We start from the raw sequence: 27478 nt of genomic DNA, 5'->3' as shown, positions 1-27478 counted from the left end.
AGTTTACATCAACTACTCTTGCAATGCTATGTCTTCTCTATACTTGAAAGATGCAGCCACCATACCAAATAATTATCCAGCTGGGCAACAGCATTTTGAACCGACTTAAAAATCTACACAGAAAGACTAGCTAATCTTTACAAAGAATATTATCTCTCCTACAGGGTTGAGGGTTCTTACTATCTAGTTATTATATTGTGGCACCATATTTACAAAGACCGGAAAGATTGCCAAACTAGCTAATATTATTTCTTAAATTAGACAAACACAAATGTAAAATAAAGTATAGGATCAATGAATCACACACTGGATCCAAGGTTCAAGATGGATAAATGCTAAAGGAAAAAGTAAACAAACATCTGAAATAAAGATGTTTGAAGTCTCAATAGTAGCAACCAATCACACTCAAGAAGAACTCAATAGGACAGCGATATTTGTTATATTCTTTAAAAATGATAAGTATGAAAGCAAACCAGAAGAAATGAATCCCTTCCGAGACCAGGGCCAACAACAATGCAATCAAAGCGCTCCATCCACTTTGCAACTTCGGTAAGAACTTTAGAAGAAACAGATTCTCTTTCATCATCCCTGCATAGGTTATTTACTGAATGATATCGCAAAAGTATCAGAATAATTGTACCATGAAATTGCTAATATAAATCTAAATTTTATTACCTTACGCTGTAGGACTCCTCCAGTATTGGATGTACAATAAGCTCAGGGCTATAACTCTTAATTACTGTTGCAGCATCTTTTGTGCAGAAAACATGCGAGAGATCTGCACCCTGAACAACATTATGTGAAACATTTGTATTGATGTGTAGTTCGCTTGATGAAACTTTCAGAAGATACTGACAATTTTCAAGGCAGAGATAGCGGCAAAATAAGGAGCACCAGTGTATTCACGACATCCACCGATTACTGCTATCTTCCCTGGAAAACATAATGCTAAATTACAAAGCAGCTCCAAAAATATAATTTTCTTTGCGAACACCCAATAGTAAACTGGAATGCACATGTCACATCTTCAATCAGGATGTAAATTGAAAGAGTATGAGGATTGGCTTAATGTTGTGTATATTGCATTGAATCTCGAGGATGGAATATATAGAGTACAGATGGCTTGGATATCAAATAACCCTAGAGATAGGATGGAATCTAATCCTAACCTACCATAACAAACAGATCCTTGTGTAGATGTTGTGATTGGAAAAGCCGACGAGTTGTCTCTAGGATTGCTTAATATCTAAGTCATCTACTCTATATATTCAGCTCTCAAAGCTCAATACAATACACACGATAATATTCCACCAATCCTCATACTCTCACATGGTATCACGAGTTTAGGTTTTAAAACCTAGGCCATAAACTCTAGCCACCACCAGCTTCCGCACCGCGCACCCCCGGGGAGATCAATCTCCATGATCTCCACCAAGGGCAGCGCTGCCTCTACATAAGGTTCGCGTCGCCGATCGTGTTGATCGGCCACCCTAGAGTCTTTTTTCGATCTCTTGATCGGGTGTTTCTCTCTCACCAGTCGTTGATTGGCGTTTCTCTTGGTTTTTTTGATCTACGATCGGTTTGCATTGCCGGCCACCCTCCGTCGTCCTCACGCGTCTCTGACATCGGCACGACAACACCGGCTCCCTCCGTTCACGCGCTGTCACCTCGCGCATTGCCCGTCTCCAGCAGCTGCCCCGTCTCCACACGTTGTGCGGTGGTCCTCTGCGTGCCACGCCTCCATAGCTCTCGTGCGGCGTGCAGCACGTCCACGCGTGAGTCCGGCGTCCTCGACCACATCGTGCGTCCTCTACCACGACTCCAGGCTTCGCCTGTCCACATCATCCTGCGCCTGGCTCCATGCACCGATGGCCTCCACGCGCGCGTCATTGACCACGGCACATGTCTCCCGCACATTGCCCGTCCACGTGCCTGGACTCCCTGCTACAGTGCGAGCCCGTGCGCGCGTCTCCGTCCGAAAGGTCGCCACGCACATCTCCGTCGCCACGTGCCCACCTCGACCACACACCCGTGCGCACATCTACGTGTCACCCACCTGTGGTCTTCATCCTCGACTCCACGCACTCGACCACTCTGTCTCTACGCGCACGATCACGCCGCAAGACCATGTTGCCCCCGATCACGCCGACCACGACCACGCTGGACTGCCGACCCCGACCATGTCGCTCAACCACAGCTGTCCTCAACCAGCACCCTCAAACATGGCTTGGCGTGTGACGCTCTAAGGGAGGCCCTCACGCGCCATTGCCCTGCCATTCCGTTCGCATGACACTCCACACCGGTTTGTCGTCGCCTCCACCACTCGGGACGCTTCCGCTACGACCGCCTTGTGTGCACTCCGTCTGATCAGCCGATCTCGCGTGCCTACCGGCAGATCAGACGTGGCTCCCGTCCTCCTCGAGTACGCGTGTCTCCACCTAAGTATCGAGGCTGTCGCTGCGTCGCCTTCGGGCCGTAGTGCTACCGCCCGTGATCCGTGCCTCCGCAGCGCCGCCACGCCCTCCCGGGCGCGGTCCAGCCGACTGGAGGCTCTCGTCGTCCCCGCACGCCACGACACTTCGGCTGACCGACGCCGCCTCCCTCGGCACATCATCGCCTTTGTCGTTAGTGCACTTGGTCTTCATCACGCTATTCAAGTGTGGCTCTAGGCCACTGGTTCCGCCTCCCTCTACCGACTTCGTCTAGCACAACCTCGTCGCCAACGTCACAGTCTCCTCCCCGACTACTTCGTCTACTCCAGCAACCGCGGGCTACATCGGCACTCTCCTCCTCGCCACTCTGCGCACCGCAACCGTCTCGAAGGCCTCCTCTGCTGGTCCCTCAGTCACTGACGTATGGTTGGACTCCCTACCTTCGCGCGTTCGGTACCGGCAACACCAATACGTGCCTTTGTCCCCGATGCGTTCCCAGGCCTAGCAAACCCGGTGCACGCGTCGTCCTCGATGGCCTCGACTGTGTCAACTTCGGCATCAACCTCTTCCTGACGATTGCCTCATCCGGGTCACCGTCTTCTTCCCTCGGGCCTCCCTACGCCCGTCTCCATGGCGCCTCCAGCGCCCGTGGCTTCAAGTGAGGCTCCCTCGATCGCAGCAACCCCAACTACGGCTACGTCAACCATGGCTATCTCACGCACAACATCCTCGACCACGGGTACTCGCCTCCCTCACGGCTACCTCGACTTTGGCACAAAGGGCTATCATCTTGTCGATTTCTTCAGTCACAGCATTTGCATCGCGTTATTTTAACTGCAGGGGGATATCATTTGTCTTCCTCTTCAGTCTCATCGTCTGTGACGCTCCCGCTGCGACTGCAAGGGATGTTAGAGTATATTTAGGATATCTTCAGATATGGTAGTTTAGCATTGATTATAATCTCAGGATACCTACCTTATCTCTAGGAGAAGCTTCTTGCCCCCCAAGCTTTGTGCTCTGTATATTCCACTCTTAAGGCTCAATGCAAAATGTTGACCACATTAACCAATCCTTATACTCTTTCATAAATGTCTGCAAAGCATCTATCAAATTTCTTGTTTCAAACAAGATTTGAAAAGCACCAAGAATGAGAACTCTTGCAGTTCTAGACATACAAAGATAAGGTAAATTGTGCCTAAAATGCTAATGTTTGTATATGTGCAATTCTGCCTTAAACTTTATCAACTCTATGGCCAATAACTAGTACAATTAAGAAGAATTACCCAAAATAGAAATTACAAAATTTTATTTTTACACCAAGTTTTGCCATAGCTTTTCTTATGTGTAATTATATTCATTTAAACGTTAGATCAAGTCAATAGAAAAGAGCACTCACATTATAAGCAATCTTATTTTAGCTCTACATCAACTAAGCAAAAAGTGAACACAATACAGTTCTCCTTTCGTTCTCTTCTTTCTTTTCTTTTTACGCACATGCGCATGTGCACTATCTATACGTGCAGGCGTGCATGTGACTCCCTCCACTATAGGTACCCTATCCACCTGGGCAGGTGCACCTCTAGCTCCAATCGCCCTGAGGAAGGGAGCCAGCTCAGGGTGCCGCTCCCTTCCGTCATTCCGTATAAAACCTTACTTTGAGTTTTTCTTTGCTTGAACTCGAATGAAAGTTTTTTGCAGCTGATAGATTCTAGATCATCAATTACCAGCCTCAAAAGTGCCACCTTATTTTGGTAAAATAAGATATGCGTAGCGCTTCATATGAACATGCCTCTATTACAAATGCACTCATGCAAGTATATCCACAGCTTATATACAATTGTACATAACGATCCACCCAGCTAGTCTTGTAAACATGACATGATTAGGACATGATTCACCTCGTATGCTCAAGATCTGTACAAAACTAGGCACGAGCTCATTTCAATCAAATTTCAATTGTTCACAATTATGTTACTGATCCCTGATAACAGTTACAAAACCTATAAAAAAGGCATTATATTTTGACTTGAAGGAATATTTTCAATCTCCATAAACATCAAAACTAGTTTACATATGGATTTGATTCCATCCAGAATTCACTAATGAGGAAAGGGAAACTCAATAGTTCGTAGAGTACAGATCTAATCATTCATGCAAAAACTATCTTTAATTCAAATCATTTATTGATTTTGAAGACTACATGGGTCAGATGAACAGATCTTATTAAACATCATCTATTAGTGACATAATGTAGTAGTTTTCCAGTGTCATGTCAACACAACAGAAATGTAATGAACAAGATGTGTTCACCTACATATTTGCTTAATTGTGGACTTATGTTCATTTCATGGTTCGATATAGTCATTAATAGGGTGTTTCGTTCAATGTTTACCTTCTAGGATGGGTTGGTCCATCATGGGATCATAACATGTTTTTTTGTGGGCTGACTCTATTCCACATTTTCTACTAGCCATATGCTTGTAAGTTATAAGAGATCGGATGGTGTTCAGGGGCAGGCGCAGCCTACATAAGTGTGCATAAATTCTCAACGTCATACCCTACCACAAGGTTCAATGGCCTAGCCCATTCTAGCCTTTCCCTCCCAGCTTCCATTAGGCCCATTGAAAAGTCAATGCCTGCTCCTCAGCAGCCAAGGACCACACCAAAAAAAAAAAACTTGGCTTAAAATAGAAGAAGTAATAGAAGAAGTCCAGGCCCACATTCAGTCTATAACCCAATAGGTGTCCGCTCTGAGCATCTTCTCGCTCTCAGCCTGTCCAATGCACTTATCTTGATGAACAGCAAAGGCGCTCCCGTCCATCAACAAACAAGCCCCCACAGTTCGTCCAGCACCGGCCGCTGTCGCGCGGCAGTGGCGGCGGCCTATAGCGGTGTCGAAGTCGGCTCCCACTGCAGCCTCCTCGTTTTTACTCACTCCCATTCTACTTTTGATGTGCTTGGTGGTTGTTTGGCGAGGTGTGTGCAGATCTAAGGTCGTTGTTAGTCGAGGGCACCGTGGTTTGCACCGATCTGCCCTGGATGTCTGGCGACGACTCAGATTCCATAGCGGAGGTAGCGCGGCTCCTCGGATCGGATCTTTCTAGGTCAGCATGGTGCTCATCTTGTAGAGGGTGGCCGAATCTACGCGACTAGCGTGAGTCCAGGGGGCGCTATGGAGGACACCTTGGATGGCCTTGTCGCTGTCGTTTCGCCTTACAGCAGGCGGTCGTGGCCCTCCCAGCTCCGGCACCTCATGTCATCGTAATTCCCTGGGGTGCGGGCGTGGCTTAGCGGCGTGCCCATCTCTGTCCGGTCGTGCCCCCTCCTCCCTCGAGTTAAGCCCTCTCCATATGGCCATCGTGGTTGGCACAGGGCCATCGAGGACAGATCGGTGGTCAGCTTGGTCATGCCATCGGCACAGATGTTAAAATTCATACAGCAAAAGCGTAGCGCTAGGTGCACGGGGAGGTTCTCCACCTCCGCATTGTCCGTCAGCACAGACATCGAAATTCGTGTAGTGAAAGCTTTGCGCCCGGTGCGTGGGGATGTGCTCCACCTCTGCACGGTCCGACGGGTGCCCCTGCTTTCAACTATGGATGTCATGCAGCGAAAGAGTCGCACCTGGTGCGTGGGGAGGTGTTCCACCTCCGCACGGCTCGGCTGGCTCATCGTCAGCCTTTTTGCCGGCCTGTTCTGTGCAACCTTGGTCACTGTGGTGGCTAACAGAGTATGGATGTGGATACTTGTGTGTTGTCTTAGGGGCGGAATCGTTTTTTCCAGCGGAAAATGTGTGGATCTTGGGTTGTGCTTGGTCCGACCAGTGGTGAGACCGTTGTCATATTCCAGTTGGTCAGCACGAATGCATGTCGTATTCCTTAACCCACCCGTGATTAGGGTGGTTCGAAATTTTGAGGCGTCTATCTGATCAAATTTGTCGACGATTGGTGAATCGTTGATCTTACGAATTTGTAGAATAGAAGAGGAATGCCTCGAATAGACAAATCAAAGGAGCACATAGAAGGATTTTTAGACAGGTTCGGGCCTCCCTTAAAATAATAATATTACATCATGTTTGTCTTGTATTGAATGAGTCTGTTACAACGCGTTGTGTAGCTAACCTAGATAGATATATCCTAGTCGGCGACTTCCTTGCTCGGCCTGCGGTGTCTTATGGCTTGTGCAACTTATTCGATTTGTCCTCCATAGGGTCTTCATGCTCTGTATATACTCTGTATATATAGGGGCGTTGTACGTTTTCTAGAATCTTCCTTTCTATTTTTGGATATAAACTTCCATGTTTACGAAATACCCTAAGTACCTACGAGTAGTTTTCTTTCATCCAGGGATCCTCTTTCTGCAGATAGAGATATGTCCTAAGAATTACCGAAAATCCTAGGATGCCCGGATATGGCAATCATCCTGTAATCATTGTCAAGCCCCCCACCAGTACGTGAAATAAGACTTCAACGGGTCAAGTATTTGGCCAGCAAAGATAAGCATTTTATCTGACCGCATCATCGAGTAACACTCGGGTTCCCGATTAGGATGATGCGTGTAACCGGGTTCTCCAGGTTCTCACATCATCTATTCAGGGTTCTGAACGCCAAAGTGTTCTCAAGCGAGACCTCTAGAAGGTGTTCCATCCAAATAGGTTTTTTAATCAGCCTAAAAATATCATCCCGTCCTTGCAAAAGTACGAGGGGAGAAGACTTACCGCTGGTCAGGTTCGAAAGTTGGACCGTCGCAGCGGAGATTTCGGATAGTGGTGAGAATCTTTTACCTGATAGGAGATTATGATTATGGTGAGAAAGCGTGCGTGCATGACGGCATGGTGCGCCATGTTCCTCAGGTTACTGCTCTAACTGCCCCGCATGCGTTGAGCATTAAATGCGACGTGGCGGTAAAAAAGGAGATCGTGGCCTCGAGTCGTGCCATAGCATCAGCCAAAGAGCCATTTCCGAGAGCTGTCACCCTATATAAAAGTAGAGGGTCATCACGATTGTCCAAACCATCACCTAAGTCTCCGATGACGAAGACTTATCAGGGGTAACCTCCGCTAGAGGAAGTGTCCAAATCCATCATAGATCTTTCATCGAATTGCTTCGGATAGGTGTTTCGACAATCTATGTTGTCAGAGTTTGCAACGGAAGATCCCAACTTGTGGTGAATAGGGCATTCTCGGTTGTCTTGGCAACCGAGTGGTTAAAACTCGATGCCGTAATCCTTGGCGTATTGATCCATGAAGCGACTTACCTTATCGCTAGATTCGTCGCCAGAAAGTTCTTCATCGAAGTTTACCCGATCGATAGCCGGTTCATCGGTGGGAGGGGTGAAGCTGTCGTAGAACCCCTCGTTCAAAAAACCGGTCCTCAATGCAAGCTTGGACGAAGTCAACAATACATTCTGTGTAGAATCTTCAACGTCTATTGTCATGATCCCCATTGACGGCGCTAGCTATCCACGATTGGTGAACCGCCGATCATACAAATTTGTATAATAGAAGAGGGATGCTCGGGTAGACGAATCAAAGGAACACATAGAGAGGTTTTTAGACAGGTTCGGACTTCCCTTAGAATAATAATCCTACATCATGTTTGTCTTGTTTTGATATGAGTCTGTTACAAGAGGATGCGTAGCTAGCCTAGATAGATCTATCCTAGTCGACGACTTCTTTGCTCGGCCTGTGGTGTCTTCTGGCTTGTGCAACTTATTCGACTTCTTCTCCGTACGTGCTCTGAAGTCTTCTTTTCTGCTCTTGGAGATAAACTTCACTGTTTACAGGATACCTTAGGTGCATACAGGTAGTTTTCCTTCATCCAAGGATCCTCTTCCTATAGATAGATATATGCCCCTAGAATTACGGAAAACCCTGAGATGTTCAGAAATGGTAATCATCCAGTAGTCATCATCAAAATTCATAGAGGAAAATATGGAGGATGTAACAGCAAGCGAGTGTCTGGACATCAAGGAACTCATAAGGATGCGAAGCTGGATGACGGAGCACGTAAGGGTGTGAAGATGGATGGCGGAGGCTTCTTCTTTGTTTCTTTTTCTCTTTTTTCAAGTTTTCTTAAGCCAATTATGCCCAAGACATTACGAAATCCTAATTCCATTCCACAAATAAAAAATGTGCACTCGGTTTGGAGCTACGATCGCACAGCCCATTCACTATCCAGTTCCCCAAACCAAATGAACATAAAAGAGCACAATGGTGCTAACATACGATCTTTGTATACTACAATTGCAATACGACACTCAATTTCCACCTTGAACCTCTTTGGTTGATGAACAGTACAACTGAGCCCCCATCCCTTTCGCAGCCATGAGAGACATTCTCTTCACAGTTACACACTTACACACAAGCTCAGATTGAACAAATCATACCACATTACATTAACCAAACCCAACTGTCCTGCACTGCAACACTGTAGAGAGCTTTCCGTCGTGGCAAGAACAACACACAGTCATTCCCCATCACCGAAAATAGGCTTCCAAACTTGAGCCCGACGAGGTTGAATTCACCCTACCCAAACGCCAATCCTCTACCAAGTTGACCCATGGCTCCCCAGCACCAACAACCCAAAACTTTCTACATCGAATTCGAATCAGCAACATCCCGTCTGTTTGATTCTTATCGTCAAAGCGCTCAATTCAAACCATAAGGAGCAATCTGCCACCATCCCAAGAAGACCCACAGGTCCTTGAACCCACTATCCGAGAGCAACCCCAATCCACAGTGGGGGCATTCCCACAAACACCGACCGCGCGTCACAATCGCCCGAAATTCATCAAGAAACAGAGGAGGGCGGCGCACTGACCTGCCTGTCCCTTGTGCCGGGCGCGGTCGAGTGGCGGCGTGATCCGCCGGATCACGGCCTCCGCGTCCGCCTCGTACACCGCCGATGCCGCCATCGCGTGGGCCCGGAGAGAGCTCGGGGAGGAGGAGGAAGGGGAAGAGGTGCCGACTGCGGTGGGAGAAGGGAGGAGAGTGCGGAGCAGGACGAGTTGATTGCGGAAGGCAGGGGAGGCGGCCCACATGCGCCCGCGGTGAGGCGGCTGCTGGTGCTGGTGCCACGCGTGGGGGCACGCGCCCGTGTGTCGGCTCATCTACTGGAGTGGTAGTGCCGTGGGAAAGCTGGAGAGGTTGTGGAAGATGCTGCTGGCGTGGAGTCACCGGAGAGAGCCAGAGTAGAGATGGCAATGCTCCCCGAAACCCGATAACCTGTGAGTAATTACTGGATTGAGTATGGATCATTAGATCAAGAGGAGAGTTCATGGATCTTAAGTAAGGAGGCAGAATCGTCGTAGAGTACGTGCAGGATTTCAACCACCTTTGTCGGAGGGTAAACTCCTGTCGCAGGGATCCCGAGAGACCCCTTTTTAGAGATTCGGCCGGGGGATGATCCTGGAAAAGCTTGTTTGGGAAATAAGCGGGAACGGAAACAAATGCGATGGCTGGCGGGAGATGGTTGCACTAATGCGAGAAAAAATGGGTGCACCGGGGTTTGGACAGGTTCGGGCCGCACGGAGGCGTAACACCCTACTCCTGTGTGAGCGCTATATTTGTCCTTGAAGGGAATTCTTCAAGGATGTATCTGGTTCTAAGGGGAGAGCCGTTTACAAAGAGCTTGAGGCTCTCGTGCTCTAGCTTGGCTTGAGTTGGTTCGAGCGTCTGCGTCCTCTTCTTCACACACTTTCGGTTCCTTCGGTCTTGTTCGTCGGGGGGTCCTCTGGTCTCTTTTAGTGTTCTCCATCCTTTCCTTTTATAGGCGCGCCGACCTCAATATATCCTGAATGGGAAAGAGGGGATGCGAATGCCAAGGTGCCACGGAGAAAGACGTAATCATTTCGTCTCGACGAAGTGACAGGGGCGGTGGAGAAATGCGGCGCGCATCCGACCACCCGCCACTGTGGAAGCCCTCGGGCGCCATGAAGGGGGCCCACCGGGCAGCCTCAGAGGTGTCCGGTGCGCCCACCCTGTCTTGTTCTTCCGCCATGGCAGGGTGGCAGACGGAGCGCTTCGATCTTGGCAACGTTATCCCGAGACACCCGGATGAAACGGGACGGGACCCGTGCATTTAATGGACCCACGCCCCCCCTGCCAGTGCATGGCAGGGTCTGACACTGGGGCGTGGGCAGCTGAGAATGTCAGGATGTCAGGATGTCAGGCCGCGCGTGCCTATTAAATGCGGCATTGGGCCTTTGACTGGATGACACCCTGTCGACAGGTCCCTTCGGGTCGTCGAATGATCTTGCGCGAACCTTCGGGGAACCGAGTCCTCGGGGGCTGCCACGTGCAGCCCCGAGCACTCTCTCCCGAGCACTTGAGTGAGACCTTCGGGGAACCGAGTCCTCGGGGGCTGCCACGTGCAGCCCCGAGCACTCTCTCCCGAGCACTCCGGTGGGACCTTCGGGGCACCGAGTCCTCGGGGGCTGCCACGAGCAGCCCCGAGCACTCTCTCCCGAGCACTCCGGTGGGACCTTCGGGGCACCGAGTCCTCGGGGGCTGCCACGTGCAGCCCCGAGCACTTCCTTCCCGGTATTCGGGCTCTGCGGATCATCGGGGAACTAGGGTGCTCGGGAACCAGAGGCGGTGGCCCCGAGCACCTTCTCCCGGGACTTAGCTCCTTCTTACCTTGCGGGGTGGTGACATGTGGCGGATGGCCGGCCTGGTCTCGGGACTTAGGGACCCCTAGTTCTGAATACACCGACAGTAGCCCCCGGGCCCGTTGGTAGCCGACGGGACGGAGACTGCGAATGGGCCCTTCGTCGCGACCGAGGCCAAGGCTGGCGCGGACGCCATGTGGCAAGCTTTCGAGAGGTGGCCCTTGCGGACCTAGACCTCAAGTACGTTCCAACGGGAAAATGAGTGGACGCGTGTCCACACAACTTCCGAAGGATATGATGACCATACGGGCGGCACGCACGGGAGTCTTCTTTCTTGCTTTTCCATGGGCGTTTTCGGCCCGAACTAAGTTTTAACAATTTTCACTTGTCTCCCGTAGGCCGGCCGCAGGCACTGCTGCGACGGAGAGAGAGCAGGTGCCGGGGCCAGAGCCGAGCCTGCCTGCTGCGCCGACGGAGGCCGGCATAGGAACGGCGGAGGCGCCAATTGACGTGGCGGCCCCTGGGAGAGAGGCGGAGGCGGCGGCCGAGAGAAGGGCGCCGGCGGAACCTACCCCGGGCGCGGAGAGCCCGGGGCGGATAACGGTGGAGGTGGATGTTCTGCCGGGGCCGGTGGACAGGGCGGCCGATGCGGGAATGCGGCCGCCGTCCGAGACCTTGGCTCTGGCGGAGCCTACCCCGGGCAGGCAGAGCCCGGGGCGGATGGCGGTGCAAGGCCCTGCGGAGAGCTCGGCCCCCTTGGAGGCACTCTGCGGAGAAGCCTGGGCCCCACCGGTGCCCGGCCAGCCCGCCGATCCTTTCCTGGCCGCCATCGAAGGCGTCCAAGTAGCGGTTGGGCGGCTGGGCGCAGTGGTGAACGCCAAGGAGGGGGAGCTCGAGGCCGAGCGCGCCCGCCTGGCACTGGAGAAGGCGCAGCTGGCGGGCGCCCAGGAGGAGGCCCGTGCGGCAGCCGCGCGGGAGCAGAAGCTCCTAGAAGACATCCGCGCGGAAGCCACGCGGGAACGAGAAACTCTGAAGACCGCGCGGGCAGAAGCCGCGCGGGAACGAGAAGACGCCGCCCGCTTGGCTGAGGCGTCGAGGCAGCAAGCTGCCGAGGCCCTTGCCAGGATGGGGCAGGCGCAGGAGAGGGAGGTGGCAGTCGCAGCCCGGGAGCAGGCTGCGGAGGAGCGGCAAGCCGAGCTGGCCCGCCGGGAGGGCGCGGCCGAGAAGACGCGCGCCGACCTCCAGCGCTGGGAAGATGACCTCTGGAAGATCAGAGAAGAAATCAAGCGCTGGGAGGAGGACGTCTCCATCCGGGAGGTGGACAATGAGCTATCGGCGTCGGATCTCGGTGCCCGGGAGGATTCGGTGGCCCAGCAGGAGGATGTGCTGGCCCGGCGGGAGGGCGAGATGAGGCGCCGAGAAGACGAATTGAGTCGTCGAGAAGGCGAGGCTGCTGCTGCGGCGGCCGCCGCGGCTACCAGGGTGGAGGAGAGTGCGAAGCACGAGGCGGAACTGGCCGCCCGTGAACGCGCCTTGTCCGAGATGGTGGCCAAGATGAAGCAGGCTGCCGCCCCCGTCGCGGCTGGCGGTTCTTCCGGTCCGGTCGGGAACCAGGGGCTCGAGGCACAGCTGCGGGCCGCCAAGGAGAAGCTCGAGACCTCCTTTGTCTCGCGAGTCAACCTCGAGCATATGCTGGACGACATACTCCGGCGGATGCGACGGTCCGTGGAGAAGGGTGGTCTCGGACGGCTTGTCGACGACACGAAGGGCGACGGCCCCGCACGACAAGTGTTGGGGCTGCAGCAGGTCTGCGAGCGCCTCGAGGCTCTGCCTTGGGCGGTCCAGGAACTCGCCGCCCGGGAGGGACGTGGCTTGGCGCATGCAGTGGCCGAGCACGTCCTGGCCTGCTACCGAAGCAGGGACCCTAACTTCCCGCTGGAGCCGGTGCGGGAGGGAGTGGTCGAGGCTGAGGGGGAGGCCGCCCGGGCAGCGGTCCGGAGTACCGCCGCTGAGGTGGCGGCCGGCTTCAGGCGAGAGGTGCCGCCGCCGCCAGCCCCCGGGGATGACTCAGAGGATTCAGCCGACGCCTCTGCCGCCGACTAGATCTTTTGTAGCCTCTTTTCTTTTGTTGTAGATGTAGGAGTGAACCCTTAGAAAATGCCTTGGAAATATCCTGTGAATATTAAATGGCCGTTTTCCCCTGGGCTCGCAACTCCAGTTTCTCTGTGTGTTCGATGCTTCTTCCGATGTTTTACTTCGAAGTCCCGGGGAGTACTCAGTGGGGCCGTTCCCGACCTTCCCGTCCCCAAGGATGAAGTTGTCTTGATCGCTGTTGCTGGCACAGTCGGCCTTCAAGCTCTCGCGAATCCGCATTGCCTAAGTTAAGAACAAAGACACAGACTTCCTTGCCCGGGAGATGGATCGATCCCGCTCGGAACACGCCGTGCCTGATGTACACTTTTTCACTTTGTGACCACTCAGTTAGTAGAAGGGAGACGCGTGCGGGCGAGAATGTGACCAAGAGTCCTCGCGGTCCTGTGGTGCCCGGGCTTAAAACGGGCCAGGCCGAGCACTGACAGCCCGCCCCCGAGACCTGAGCTCCGGACTACCCGAGTAGCTCGAGCGATAGGATTACCCAGGGCACCCGAGGACTCGGTAGTGCTCGGGGTCCTTAAAAGCGGACCAAACACCACGACCACCACGAAGGGCTTCGGTCAGACGTTATCGCAAGCACGCTACTCTTTTCTGTAAACCGTTCTGTCGTTCTGGGAAAAAATAGTCACGCGGCAGGGTTTTGCGTGCGAGGAGGCCACCTCGCCGAACAGATTAAACCGCGAGAGCCCCCGAGAGTGACTCGAGGACATAAATTTACTTAAAGCAGACTTGTCTGAATATAACCACTCACCGGACAGCTGTCGGCCTTCCGGCTCATCGATCCAGGAGGGATGTGCTTCCGAGCTCGGGTGCCCGGGGACTCGATTCTTTCAACGGAGCGCCCAAGTGCCCAGAGGCATACGAGGCTCCTAGGGTCGGGTGATCTCGACCACCCATGCCTAAGTGGTAGGACCACCCGAGGACCCTTGGGGCCGACCAGAGACCGGGGCATTGAAGCCCTCGCGGCCGAGCTGCTCGTGATCGCCAGCCTGTGACTTAAGAGAAAAAATAGGATTTCTTTGTCTGGTGCGCTCTGTCAGTGCGGTACTTGCTATAGACTGCTCTCGTTTTCGACCCGAGACCTCTCGAATACTCAAACCGGCGGACAAGAGCGGTCAGAGGCATAACCCAGAGGTCCTATGGTTTGGTGGTGCCCGGGTATGACAGACCAGACCGAGCACCGACAGCCCGCTCCGGGGGCCCGAGCTCCGGACTACTCGAGCAGCTCGAGCGATGGGATTACCCAGAGCACCCCGAAACTCGGTAGAGCCCGGGAGCCTGTCACGACACCGAACACCACAGCCTACCATGCCGGACGTAGGTCAGCGGCGACTGCTTACATGCATACCGATCGGGATTCTTTTGTCAACGGGGGAAAAAAAAAAGAGAGCGAACTTTTTCTCGCACAACCGAGCTCCTCACCAGACAGATTAAACATACGGAATCCAGAAAAAGTACTTTGACATAGCGATTGCTTATTGAAATACTTAATGTGTAATATTTACAAGGTTGGGCGACAGCGACTTACCCCACGGGGCGAAGCCTTCAGACTGCTCGGGCGGGGAGAAGCCCCCGGCCTTGCTGACCTGAGCCGTGAGCACGACCATCTACGGGTAGAAACGTCGGAGATGCTCGATGTTCCACAGATTCGGGAGTGGCTGTCCTTCCTCCGTCGCCAACCTGAAAGAACCTACCCGGGGGACCGCGATCACGGTGAAGGGACCTTCCCACACAGGGGACAACTTATTCATTCCTTCGCGCGACTGGATGCGTCGGAGAACTAGGTCCCCCACCTCGAGAGACCGGGCCCGGACACGGCGCAGATGATAACGCCGCAGACTCTGCTGGTACCGAGCCGCCCGGACAGCAGCACGCCGCCGGCGCTCTTCCAGGTAGTCCACGTCGTCGTGCCTTTGATGTTCCTGCTCACCCTCGGAGTATGCATGCACTCGAGGGGAGCCCAGAGTGAGCTCGGAGGGGAGGACTGCTTCGGCGCCATAGACGAGGAAGAACGGAGTCTCCCCGGTGGCGCGGCTTGGCGTAGTCCGATTGGCCCACAGCACGGCTGGCAGCTCGTCTACCCATCCCTTCCCGTGCTTAGCGAGCACGTTATAGGTCCGGGTTTTGAGGCCCTTCAGTATCTCCGCATTGGCGCGCTCGACCTGCCCGTTACTCCGAGGATGAGCGACGGAAGCGAAGCAAAGCTTGATGCCGAGATCTTCGCAATAGTCCCCGAACAAGGCACTAGTGAACTGGGTGCCGTTGTCGGTGATGATCCGATTGGGGACACCGAAGCGGCTGGTGATGCCGCGGATAAACTGGAGCGCCGTGTTTTTAGTCACCTTGACGACTGGGACCGCCTCCGGCCACTTGGTGAATTTGTCGATAGCGATATATAGGTATGCATAGCCCCCGACTGCTCGGGGGAATGGACCAAGAATGTCCAAACCCCAGACCGCGAAAGGCCATGACAGGGGAATGGTATGGAGAGCCTGAGCTGGCTGGTGAATCTGCTTTGCATGGAACTGGCACGCCCTGCAGCGCCGAACCAGCTCGGAAGCATCCTGGAGGGCTGTAGGCCAGTAGAAACCTTGCCGGAAGGCTTTCCCGACCAGCGTGCGGAACGATGAATGGCCACCGCACTCGCCCTCGTGGACCTCAGCGAGAAGATCGCTGCCTTCTGCCCGAGAGATGCATTTCAGGAGGACACCTCCTGCGCTACGTCGGTAGAGATCCCCATCTACTATGGCATAGCGTTTGGACTGCCGAGCAACCCTTTCGGTAGACGCCTCATCCTCGGGTAGGAACTTTTCTTTCAAGTACCCTCGGATGTCAGACATCCACGAGGCATCTTGAGAACGTTCGGCGAGCACAGCGCACTCGCCGGACGGCGGCACCCTGACGGGGCTTCCCACTGAGGGCACCGCCGGGGTCCCCTGAATTGAGTTCGAGGTTTCCCCTTCATCCTGTTCGGCAGGCAGGACGGAAGGCCGTGCGAGTCTTTCTTCAAAGACTCCGGCAGGGACGCGCGCACGTGAGGAGGCCAGGCGAGAGAGCTCGTCGGCCGGAGCATTGTCGCGACGAGGGATATACTGCAATTCGAGGCCGTCGAAACGTCTCTCGAGCTTCCTGACTGCAGCTACGTACGCCGCCATTTGAGGATCCGTGCACTGGTACTCCTTGGATACCTGGTTGACGACCAGTTGGGAGTCCCCTTTGACCAGGAGGCGACGAATCCCGAGCCCCACCACAGCCCGGAGGCCGGCGATGAGACCTTCATACTTCGCCATGTTGTTGGATGCGCGGAACTGCAACTGTACGACGTACCGGAGCTCTTCACCCGTTGGGGAGGTGAGAACCACTCCGGCCCCTGCGCCTTTCAGCGAGAGGGAGCCATCGAAGTGCATAACCCAGTACCCGGGCGCGTCGTGCCCAGGATAGGCAGAGATCTCTTCTGGGATGACGCAGGGGACGGGCGTCCACTCTGCTAAGAAGTCGGAGAGCGCCTGGCTTTTGATTGCCTGGCGACAGACGAAGTGTAAGTCAAACTCCGCCAGCTCGATCGCCCATTTGACAACGCGTCCGGTGCCCTCCCGGTTCCGGAGAATGGGTCCCAGTGGATAAGTGGTAACCACCGAGATCTTGTGCGCCTGGAAGTAGTGGCGCAACTTCCGGGAGGCGACGAGCACGGCATAGAGTAGCTTCTGCGCTTGGGGATACCTTGTCTTGGCCTCCCGGAGGACCTCGCTGACGAAGTACACCGGTCGCTGTACCCGGCGGGCCCGGATGGTGGCCCCACCCGGGGGGCTGCCACAGCCCCCAGGGTTGGCGGTATGGTCGGGGCTGGCCGGGCACTCGGGCTCGATTTCTTGGCTGGGAAGAGCAGTGTGCTCGGGCTCGACCCCTTGCCCAGGGGGAGCCGCGAGGATAAGTGAGCGGTCGGGGGCCTCTGGGAGCTGGGACCCAGCACCCAGCCCCGAACACTCGTCGCGCTCCACCACCAGTACTACGCTCACAACCTGAGGAGTGGCCGAAACGTAGAGCAGCAGGGGCTCACCTTGAGAAGGAGCCACCAACACGGGTGGTGAAGTGAGGTACTTCTTTAAGTCGCGGAAGGCCTGCTCGGCCTCCGGCGTCCAGTCAAAATGACCGGATTTCTTCAGAAGCTTGAAGAGGGGGAGCCCTCGCTCCCCGAGCTTGGAGATGAAGCGCCCGAGGGCTGCCATGCAGCCGGCGAGGCGCTGGACTTCCTTGAGTCGAACCGGGGGGCGCATCTGCTCGATGGCCCGGATCTTCTCTGGATTGACCTCGATCCCTCGGCTAGAGACTAAGAAACCAAGGAGCTTGCCCGCCGGCACCCCGAAGACACATTTCTCCGGGTTGAGCTTGAGGCGGGTAGAGCGGAGACTGTTGAAAGTCTCGGCAAGGTCCTCGAGCAGGGTGGCGCGGTCTCGGGTTTTGACCACGAGATCGTCGATGTAAGCCTCGACGTTGCGGCCAACCTGCGAGTTAAGAGTGATATGAATAGCGCGCTGGAAAGAGGATCCAGCGTTGCGCAGGCCGAAAGGCATTGACATGTAGCAATAAGTCCCCACCGGGGTAGTAAAAGCAGTTTTTTCCTCGTCCCCCACGGCCATGCGAATCTGGTGATACCCAGAGTTTGCATCTAGGAAGCATAAAAGATCACATTCCGCAGTTGAATCTATAATTTGATCAATGCGAGGTAAGGGGAAGGGATCTTTAGGACAAGCCTTGTTAAGGTCGGTGTAGTCCACGCACATGCGAAGCTTGCCGTTGGCCTTCGGGACGATGACTGGGTTTGCTAGCCAGTCGGGGTGGAGGACTTCTCGGATGAATCCGGCGTCGAGGAGCTTGCGGACCTGCTCGCGGATAAACTCCTGGCGCTCTGGCGCCTGCCGCCGGACCTTCTGCTTCACTGGGCGGGCGTCCGGACGCACGGCCAAATGATGCTCGATCACCTCCCTAGGGATCCTGGGCATGTCGGACGGTTGCCAGGCAAACACGTCTACGTTAGCCCGGAGGAAGGCGACGAGCGCGCTTTCCTATTTGCTGCCCAGGTCGCTGCCGATACGGACAACCTGGGTAGCGTCTTCGCCCACCTCGACCTCCTTCGTTGGAACAGAGGTGTCGGCGGCGAGTCGGGGTCTGGATGAAGAGGGTGCCGGGCCCCCTGTAGAGCCATCAACCTCGGCCTGTGCTGAGACCAGAGCCATGTATGATTGTTCAGCGCAGGAGACGGCGCCGCCGGAGTCGGCGATCACGGAGATAGAGCCTGCGGGGCCGGGCATCTTAACCGTAAGGTATGCATAATGCACGGCCATCATAAACTTGGCAAGCGTCAGACGCCCGAGGATGGCGTTGTAGGGGAGAGGGAGCTCCGCGACATCGAAAAGGACGCACTCCGTGCGGAAGTTGTCCCGGCTCCCGAACGTGACAGGCAACTCAACCTGCCCGAGGGGCAGGGAGTGCCCGGGGGTTACTCCACAGAAGGGGAGTGACGGCTTTAGGCGTCGGGAAGATACCTGCAGCTTCTCAAAAGCCTCTTTGGAAAGGAGGTTGAGGCCGGCACCACCGTCGATCAGCACTCTGCCGACCTTAACATTGCAGATAGTGGGAGACACTACCAGAGGTAGCCGTCCCACGGCTGCAGTACTGGCGGGGTGATCAGCCATGCTGAACGTGATCGGAGCATCCGACCACCTTAGGGGTCTTGTGGCCTCCTCGCTCGGGGTTGCCGAGCACACCTCGCGTCGCATGACCTTGATGCCACGGCGCGAGCAGGGTGTGTAAGCGCCCCCGTCGATGAAGGCGACCGCATGCTAGGGCTCCTGGAAGCCGAGCTCGGCGTTGTTGGGGACGACCTCGGTATCGCCTCCTCCGCGGGACTCGTCGCGCTCCCTCTGGCGCTGCTCCACGAGTCCTTTGACCGTACGACACTCCGTGAGGTCGTGCCATCTGGTCAGGTGTATGGGACACCATTTACCTGGCTCGGGCCCCGCGGGAGCGGGGGCCCTCGCTGGAACAGGAGCTCGGCCAGGGGCCGAGGCTCTTGCTGGAGCTGACGCCCTAGCCGGTGCCGGGGCCCTCGCGGGCACAGAGGCCCGAGGAGGAGCCCGAGCAGGGGCCCTGACGGGGCGCCGATCGACACCCGGCCGACGCTCTTGCCGGTGATCGGGCTCTTGCGGCACCCTGTGAGCGGGGACTTGGGCTGGCTCAACGGGAGCGGCCTCGCGCTTCCTTCTCTTTTTCTTTTCCCGCTTATCAGAGCGGGAAGAACTTGGCTGGTCGGAAGCGGGGCGAGGAGCATGCCACGCCCTGGCCTCCGCAGCCTTGGCGCACTTATCGGCCAGTGCGAAGAGTTCCGCAGTGGTCTCGATCTCGTGCGTACCTAGCTTCTCGAGCATCCGCTCATCACGGACGCCCTGCCAGAAAGCAACAATAATAGCATGGGGGGCCACTCGCGGAATAGTGTTGCGAACCTGGCTGAAACGCTGTATAAATCGCCGTAGCGTCTCCCCTTCCTGCTGTTGGACGGCGTGGAGGTCGCACTCCAAACCGGGACGCGTAAACGTGCCCTGAAAGTTGGCCACGAACTGGTGGCACAGGTCATCCCAGGAGCCGATAGACCCTGGGGGTAAGTTCATAAGCCAAGAGCGGGCGGAGCCCCTCAGGGTAACATGAAAGTAGTTTCCCATCACCTTTTCGCTGCCTCCGGCCGCTTGGACGGCCGTCGTGTAGATCTGGAGGAACTCGACGGGGTCGATGGACTCGTCGTACTTCTCCGGCAGCTCGGGGCAGAACTTGGAAGGCCACCTAACCCGGCGGAGCTCGGTGGTGAAGGCGCGGCAACCGGTGCCGTACCCCGCAGCACGAGCGGGGGTCCTTGGTGGCGAGAAGCGGCGAGCCGGGGATCCCCGGTGGCCGTGGGCCGGGAGAGAGGAAGCCTGGTCCTCTGCCCCAACCCCCTGCCGGGTCTCCCGCTGACGTTCGAGAGTAACTCGGGCATCCTCGTGGCCCCTCCGCTCATCAAGGTGTAAACGAAGGTCCCGGGCTTCAGACGCGGCCAGGGGGACGGCGCTCCGCCTGGAGACCCCTCGGCCCGTGCGGGTGTTGCCCGTTGAGGAGCCGGCTCTGGCGGCACCATGCTGAGAAGTGGCGCGAGGACTCCCGGCCTGCACCTGGCGACGAGCAGTGCCGACCAAAGCGGCGACATCTTGTATCCACCGGCCTTCCGGAGTGTTTGGCGTGGCCTGAATGGGCGGGTGCCTGAGGAGAGCATGTGCTGCAAGCAGCGCGCTCCCTGGGCTGGCCTCGCTGAAAGCGAGCCTGCGCCGAGGCGGCACCCGACGTGGTCCAGAGGCGGACCTAGTGGCCGGGGATCCGACCACCTGCTGGGGGTCGGAAAGTGCGTCGGCAGCGGCGGCGGCGGCCCTGATGGGCCCAGCGCCTTGATCCCCTTGAGCGGGAAAAACCGCGCACGTGGATGGCGGCTGCCGCTGGTACGCAGCAGCGACGGGGCTCTATCGGGCGTCGGGCAGCGCTCCGTCACTGGAAGTGGAGCCGGAACGCTGGAGACGTTGCCCACCGGCCATCTTTTCCTGTAAAAAAAAGTGAAACAAACAATACAGGGATATTCCCCCCTACCTGGCGCGCCAGCTGTCGGAGGGTGAACTCCTGTCGCAGGGATCCCGAGAGACCCCTTTTTAGAGATTCGGCCGGGGGGATGATCCTGGAAAAGCTTGTTTGGGAAATAAGTGGGAACGGAAACAAATGCGATGGCTGGCGGGAGATGGTTGCCCTAATGCGAGAAAAAATGGGTGCACCGGGGTTTGGACAGGTTCGGGCCGCACGGAGGCGTAACACCCTACTCCTGTGTGAGCGCTATATTTGTCCTTGAAGGGAATTCTTCAAGGATGTATCTGGTTCTAAGGGGAGAGCCGTTTACAAAGAGCTTGAGGCTCTCGTGCTCTAGCTTGGCTTGAGTTGGTTCGAGCGTCTGCGTCCTCTTCTTCACACACTTTCGGTTCCTTCGGTCTTGTTCGTCGGGGGGTCCTCTGGTCTCTTTTAGTGTTCTCCATCCTTTCCTTTTATAGGCGCGCCGACCTCAACATATCCTGAATGGGAAAGAGGGGATGCGAATGCCAAGGTGCCACGGAGAAAGGCGTAATCATTTCGTCTCGACGAAGTGACAGGGGCGGTGGAGAAATGCGGCGCGCATCCGACCACCCGCCACTGTGGAAGCCCTCGGGCGCCATGAAGGGGGCCCACCGGGCAGCCTCAGAGGTGTCCGGTGCGCCCACCCTGTCTTGTTCTTCCGCCATGGCAGGGTGGCAGACGGAGCGCTTCGATCTTGGCAACGTTATCCCGAGGCACCCGGATGAAACGGGACGGGACCCGTGCATTTAATGGACCCACGCCCCCCCTGCCAGTGCATGGCAGGGTCTGACACTGGGGCGTGGGCAGCTGAGAATGTCAGGATGTCAGGATGTCAGGCCGCGCGTGCCTATTAAATGCGGCATTGGGCCTTTGACTGGATGACACCCTGTCGACGGGTCCCTTCGGGTCGTCGAATGATCTTGCGCGAACCTTCGGGGAACCGAGTCCTCGGGGGCTGCCACGTGCAGCCCCGAGCACTCTCTCCCGAGCACTTGAGTGAGACCTTCGGGGAACCGAGTCCTCGGGGGCTGCCACGTGCAGCCCCGAGCACTCTCTCCCGAGCACTCCGGTGGGACCTTCGGGGCACCGAGTCCTCGGGGGCTGCCACGAGCAGCCCCGAGCACTCTCTCCCGAGCACTCCGGTGGGACCTTCGGGGCACCGAGTCCTCGGGGGCTGCCACGTGCAGCCCCGAGCACTCTCTCCCGAGCACTTCCTTCCCGGTATTCGGGCTCTGCGGATCATCGGGGAACTAGGGTGCTCGGGAACCAGAGGCGGCGGCCCCGAACACCTTCTCCCGGGACTTAGCTCCTTCTTACCTTGCGGGGTGGTGACATGTGGCGGATGGCCGGCCTGGTCTCGGGACTTAGGGACCCCTAGTTCTGAATACACCGACAACCTTGTACAGTATACTCAGGATGAGGTCGACACCAATGAGAGGAAGTAATACCGCTTTGTCAATGGTCTCAACTCGAAGATGTAGGGCCAGCTGTCCGCGCATGAGTTCGCTGACTTCAATAAGTTGATGAGTATATCTCTCACGGTGGAGTTCAAGCTCAAGAACCATCAAGAGGAGAAGAAGCGCAAGAGGGGTCCGTCGCCTTCCATAGGCGGGAGCTTTCAATGCGCCCACACGAAGAGTCAATCTTCACCATCTCACATGTCGGCCTTGACAGCTCCACGACCGATGTGGATGGTGTGGCGCCCGTCTTTCTCCGCTCCACAAGGATTGATAGGATAAATATTGTACTATTAAGAGGGTTCTTGACAATTGCTTGAGTTTTACCATGTGTTGATAAGCTCAATCTTGCTTGTGCATACTCTCTTTAGTAGAATGCTATTGTTTACAAATGGGTTTTCCAAATAGCTCAAGTTCGTATTCCTACTCCATGTGGTATGTCACTAAGTTTGCAAAGGTGGTTTGCAAGTTGACATAATGAATGCATTAACCCTTGGTCATGTGGAACCTTTAGGTTGCAAATTTGTTTTGAAAATATTTAAGGTTCATGTAGTTTTCATTATGGTGGATCTTTGGAATATGTTTTAGGTTTGATCCAATGGGTTTGAGGTCAAACAACCAGTTGGGATGTGTAGCCCTTTGAATAAGCTCTCCATAGAGTCTAAGATCACCTAAATCGAATATCGGGTTCAAAAGTTATCGCCGTTTCTCTGAGTGTCGTCAGTGCCGTTCTAGGAGTGACTGTCCGACCACCAAGAATTCCGGTCTAACCGCCAGGGTGGCGGTCGATCGCCAAGATGGGCGGTCTGACTCCTGGAACTAACAAAGAACTCACATTTCTCTGGATCGGGTGGTGGTCCAACCGCCAAGGAGGTCGGTCTAACCGCCACAGCTTGCAGAGAACCTCCATTTTCTTAGAGAGGATGGCGGTCCGACCGCCACTTGGCGGTCTGACAGCCAAGAGGGTCGATCTGACCGCTAGAAAGGTGAAAATGTTGTAACAGCTAGTTTTATGCCGTTTGTCCAGTGACGTTCTGACCACTAGTTGTACTGCGGTTTGACCGCCAGATGCACAGAGATGTCAGTTTTTGGTATAACGGTTAGTTTGGGTGGTGTGGCATATATATACCCCTTTTCCAGTGACTTGGAGAATAGCTTCTACCCTCATTAAGCATACTTGAGCTAAGAAAAGTCCTCCCCATACATTTGTGCATGTGTTGCACATAGAGAGGGTTGTAAAGCAAGAATCAAGTGCATTTGCATTAGTGATTGAGCTTTAGGCACTTGGTGAGAGTTGAGTTCGTCTTGGCTTGTTACTCTTGGAGGTTGCCGCCTCCTAGATGGCTTGGAGGTGGTTGTGCCGTTGAGCCCTTCAAAGAAGCTTGTGAAGGAGTCACGGTAGTGATTGTGAGAGGCCTTGTGCACGCCTTGCCGGAGAGACCAAGTGTAACTCTAGTGGAATTGAGGTAGTGAGTGATTCATTGGATTAACCAACTCATGATCAAGTTTCTCGTGGAGAACCTCTTCTCGTGGTGAGAATTGTATACTTGATAGAGGAGCGGTTAAAGGCTTGAACTCACCGCAACGTGGATTAGAGGTGATTGGAAAATCACAATACCATGGAATAAACTTCGGGTGTCATCTCTCATGCAATTTACTTCTATGTTGTGACATTTGTTTTTATTCAATTTACCTTGTGCAATTTATATTCCTAGAATCATAATTGCTTACATGTCGCCCTAGGTTGCAAATCTTGATATAGACATAGAATTTATCACTTTGTTGAGACATAGAGTTTGTGGGTTTTATATATGTTATAATTGATCATTTTAATTTCTCATCTTTATCGGTTAAATTGATAGATAGTTTTTAGAACCGTTTATTCACCCCCCCCTCTAGTCAGCCTCCTTGATCCTACACCTTCAAGGTAGACGGTATTTTTATTGATTTTGCGGTAGCACATGCAAGGTATGCAAAATCTTCCTGATTCAGGAAATTCTTTACATTTATGTCATGACCTTGTGAGTTAGTAATTATGTTTCTTATCATTCTAAAACCAGGGTGATCTAATTTATCATGCTATACGGAGAATAATTCTGCACTATGAGTAAACACTTTATGTATTTTAATGCAAGTGTAGTATAAGCCACTGCTCATACAGAGAATTTTTTTTCTAGTATTCTTACTTCACTATCATGCTTAGTGATGAATAGGTGCTCTCTGCCATCTTCTTCACCAGTTTTCTACATGAAAACCGCTAGCGTGAATATTTTTAAAACTTAAGAGATTTCTTGTGAATTCAGGGTACAACAATGTTTCTTCGATATGCAAAATAGTTCTCATAGATAGTATGACTATGGCTCTTCTAGAACCTACTGTACATTTATCACTACCAGTGACAGTCATCACTTTTCCGGAGCTATTTCTAATAGACTAAAAATACACATTTTCTCTTAAGATGATATTTGCGGTTCTAATGTCCACAAAACACACTCCCTCCATATGAGCGCCACACATATTCTATATCAAAAAATATTGTTTACAGCTACATTTGCTCTTCTTGAGATTTCATTCATTCTAAATTCAGCAACTAAATGGATTACTGATTACTCTAATTCTAGATAGAGTCTATGAAATATTTAGACACTTCTTCTTCAACGGCTTTCTTTTCCGCTTCATACTTCATGGCATCTTCTATTGTGGTGGAGGAGAGCAAAGTAAGGGCCTCTACATCATTCATTAGGAGGTCTTTTATTGTTAGTGTGGGAGCACTATTAACTTCCATGTGAGATGCTTTCCTTTCAATTGCGGCTACTTTTTCACCTCCATCCCCACTGCAATGGTAAGATGTGCTTCTTTTGGTATGCTTCCACAACATGTTTTGGTACTTTGCAGATTCTGTTTCTACTCACCATATGGCTTGACTTCTTTCTTTGTCTTACCATTATCATCATCAGGCTTGACCTTGTCTGCCACTACTTTCCTTCCTTCCTTCCCCCGCTTCTTATTGCGGTTCTACGTGCTTTGAAAGAGCTGTGGTTGACTTCTAGACCACTGCTCTTCCATTGTGGCTGGGATAAGAAGTTCTTATTAATGACTTCATCATGAACTTCAAGAAGCTGCAATACGTCAGTCAGTTCTGAATACTTCTTGTATTTTGATTGACAGTGATTGCATGTGGATTCTACCACATTCGGTGGAAAGTGGAGAGGGACTTCTCAATTTTCTCCTCTTATATGATCTCTTTCCCATAGAGACACAGAATTGTGCAAATGCAGTGTAGCACGGAGTTATACTCTCTGACATGCTTGTGGTCATAGAAATAGAGCCGAACCCATCCTTACTCTGTAAGAGACTTGATGGTGTACTTAAGGTGCTCAAACTGCTCCTGCAGTACGTCCTATAGTGCCTGAGCACTGATCATTGCAATGTACTCATCCTTCAAAGTAAGGGAGAGATAGTGGCGGAGAAAAAGAAATGTCTGATTATTCTCATCCTCTGTGGGAACTATTGCACTATTTTTTCCTAGGCCAATGGCAGCGCGAGCCTTTTTTTGCTCCAAGTACAATGCGGACATCCAATGTCCAAGTGAGATAGTTGCAGCCATATGCACTCAGCTCAGCGAACTCTTTATTCGTGATGCCAGCCATCTTCATATTCAAATGACGTAAGTATTACTACTAGTAAAGTTGCATCGTGTTTGCTAAATTAGATTGCTGTGAAATTTTCCAATATTTCCTATGATATTATATGAATATTATTGAATTTAAATGCATAACAAGTAATTAAACAGTAATAATAACATATAAATAAATACTGTGCAGATACAAAATTCAAATTCTAAGATATTTTTCTGCAAAAAAAAGTATTGTTGGGGTTTTCTGCAAAGTCTGAGGTTTATACGAAAAATTTTAGGATTTGCGTAATTTCTAAAAACCACATAGTCTAATTTACAAAAATTTTATATACCCTTTTTCTTTTCTATTTAGGTCCTTTCTAGCCGGCCCACTGAACTTTCCCTTTTTTGTCTTATTCTAACCAATTTCTTGTCAGGCCAGCATGGCCCAACTCCCCTTGGCCCATAAAGCCGTGTGGCCCAGTTTGACGATGCAATAGGGTTTACTAACTCTAGCCGCAACCATCATTCGTGCACGTGCTGGTGCGGCCGGCCGCTGCGCTCGATGCAGCGAGCGCTGGTGAGATGGCTTGCTAGCCAGGATGGCCACATGTGGCAACTCGGGCGCGCGAGCTGCAGCTGCTAGCAGCGTGGGGCGGATGATGGTGTGCGACAACGCAAGCGACGGCGCGTGGCATGGACTCTGGCCCATGCGGCGGCAGCAAGCTCTGCCATAGCCTTTTTACATGCATGCAAGTTCTGTTATAGTCCTTGCACATACTGTTTGATTGGTGCATGCATGCAACATCGTTCTGTTCTAGTTCATGCGCGTACTACTTACACGTTCTGTTCTAGTCCTTGCGCACACTACTTGTTCTAGTCCTTCGGGATCCATGCATGCAGCGAAGGAGTTCATCCTTGCACATACTGCTTGATCGATCAAGTGATCGTGGGAGAGGTCGGCAAGGTAGCAGGTCAAGATGGCCTTCGAGTGGCTGCTAGCAGGGATGGCATGCAGGCCTTTTCTCTTTTTTTTTTTTCGATTTGTGCAGGGGTAGCGTAGGGGTGCGGCAGTGTTGACAAGGACAGCACTAGCGGCAGGGCTTCTGGCCATTGCATGGCGTGCAGGCTAGCAGATGGGGCGGCGTGTGGCGTGCAGGCCAGCAGGGCCTCTGGCCGCATCTCCGTTCAGCGCCATGGGTAGCGGCAGCAAGCCTCCGACTGGTTCTCTTCCTCTACCTCAGGACATCCACATCCGGGTGGTGGTCGAATTGTAGAATCGGCTCGACAGGGCGAGCGCAGAGGCTCGATCCCCTCTTCGTGGGAATCAATTACATACAAGTCGGGATCTAGTAAACATATCTATTCCTCAAAACAATATGTTTGTTCAACATACACATATCGTAGCCTGTTCATGTCGTGATAAATTCATATCGCGTAGGACATATAGGCTAGGCCATGACCTGCCCGCTTGACGATGAAGTCGATGCAGTGCAAATCTGTTCCGCTAGCTTGGTCTTCGATAGAGCTTCGTG

General features: G+C 53.5%; 1 protein-coding gene across 4 annotated transcripts in view; it reads right to left on the bottom strand.

Moving 5' to 3' along the window:
* LOC133930566 (ATP-dependent (S)-NAD(P)H-hydrate dehydratase-like) overlaps positions 1-27478 on the bottom strand; it is a 31822-nt gene that overhangs the window by 3115 nt on the left and 1229 nt on the right. The window contains exons 1-4 of one of the 4 annotated variants that reach the window (XM_062377233.1): positions 9251-9653; positions 857-933; positions 676-785; positions 474-588 (exon numbers count right to left, since the gene is read on the bottom strand). In XM_062377233.1, coding sequence (XP_062233217.1) covers positions 474-588; positions 676-785; positions 857-933; positions 9251-9539 — 591 coding nt within the window. In that variant the 5' untranslated portion in view covers positions 9540-9653. Of the gene's footprint in view, positions 1-473; positions 589-675; positions 786-856; positions 934-9250; positions 9654-27478 lie in introns of those variants that run through there. The other 3 variants (XM_062377232.1, XM_062377231.1, XM_062377234.1) reach the window with 3 other exon arrangements.

This window comes from Phragmites australis, chromosome 10 (assembly GCF_958298935.1).
Source record: "Phragmites australis chromosome 10, lpPhrAust1.1, whole genome shotgun sequence".
NCBI lineage: Eukaryota > Viridiplantae > Streptophyta > Magnoliopsida > Poales > Poaceae > Phragmites > Phragmites australis.
This window is presented reverse-complemented; position numbering and strand designations above follow the sequence as displayed.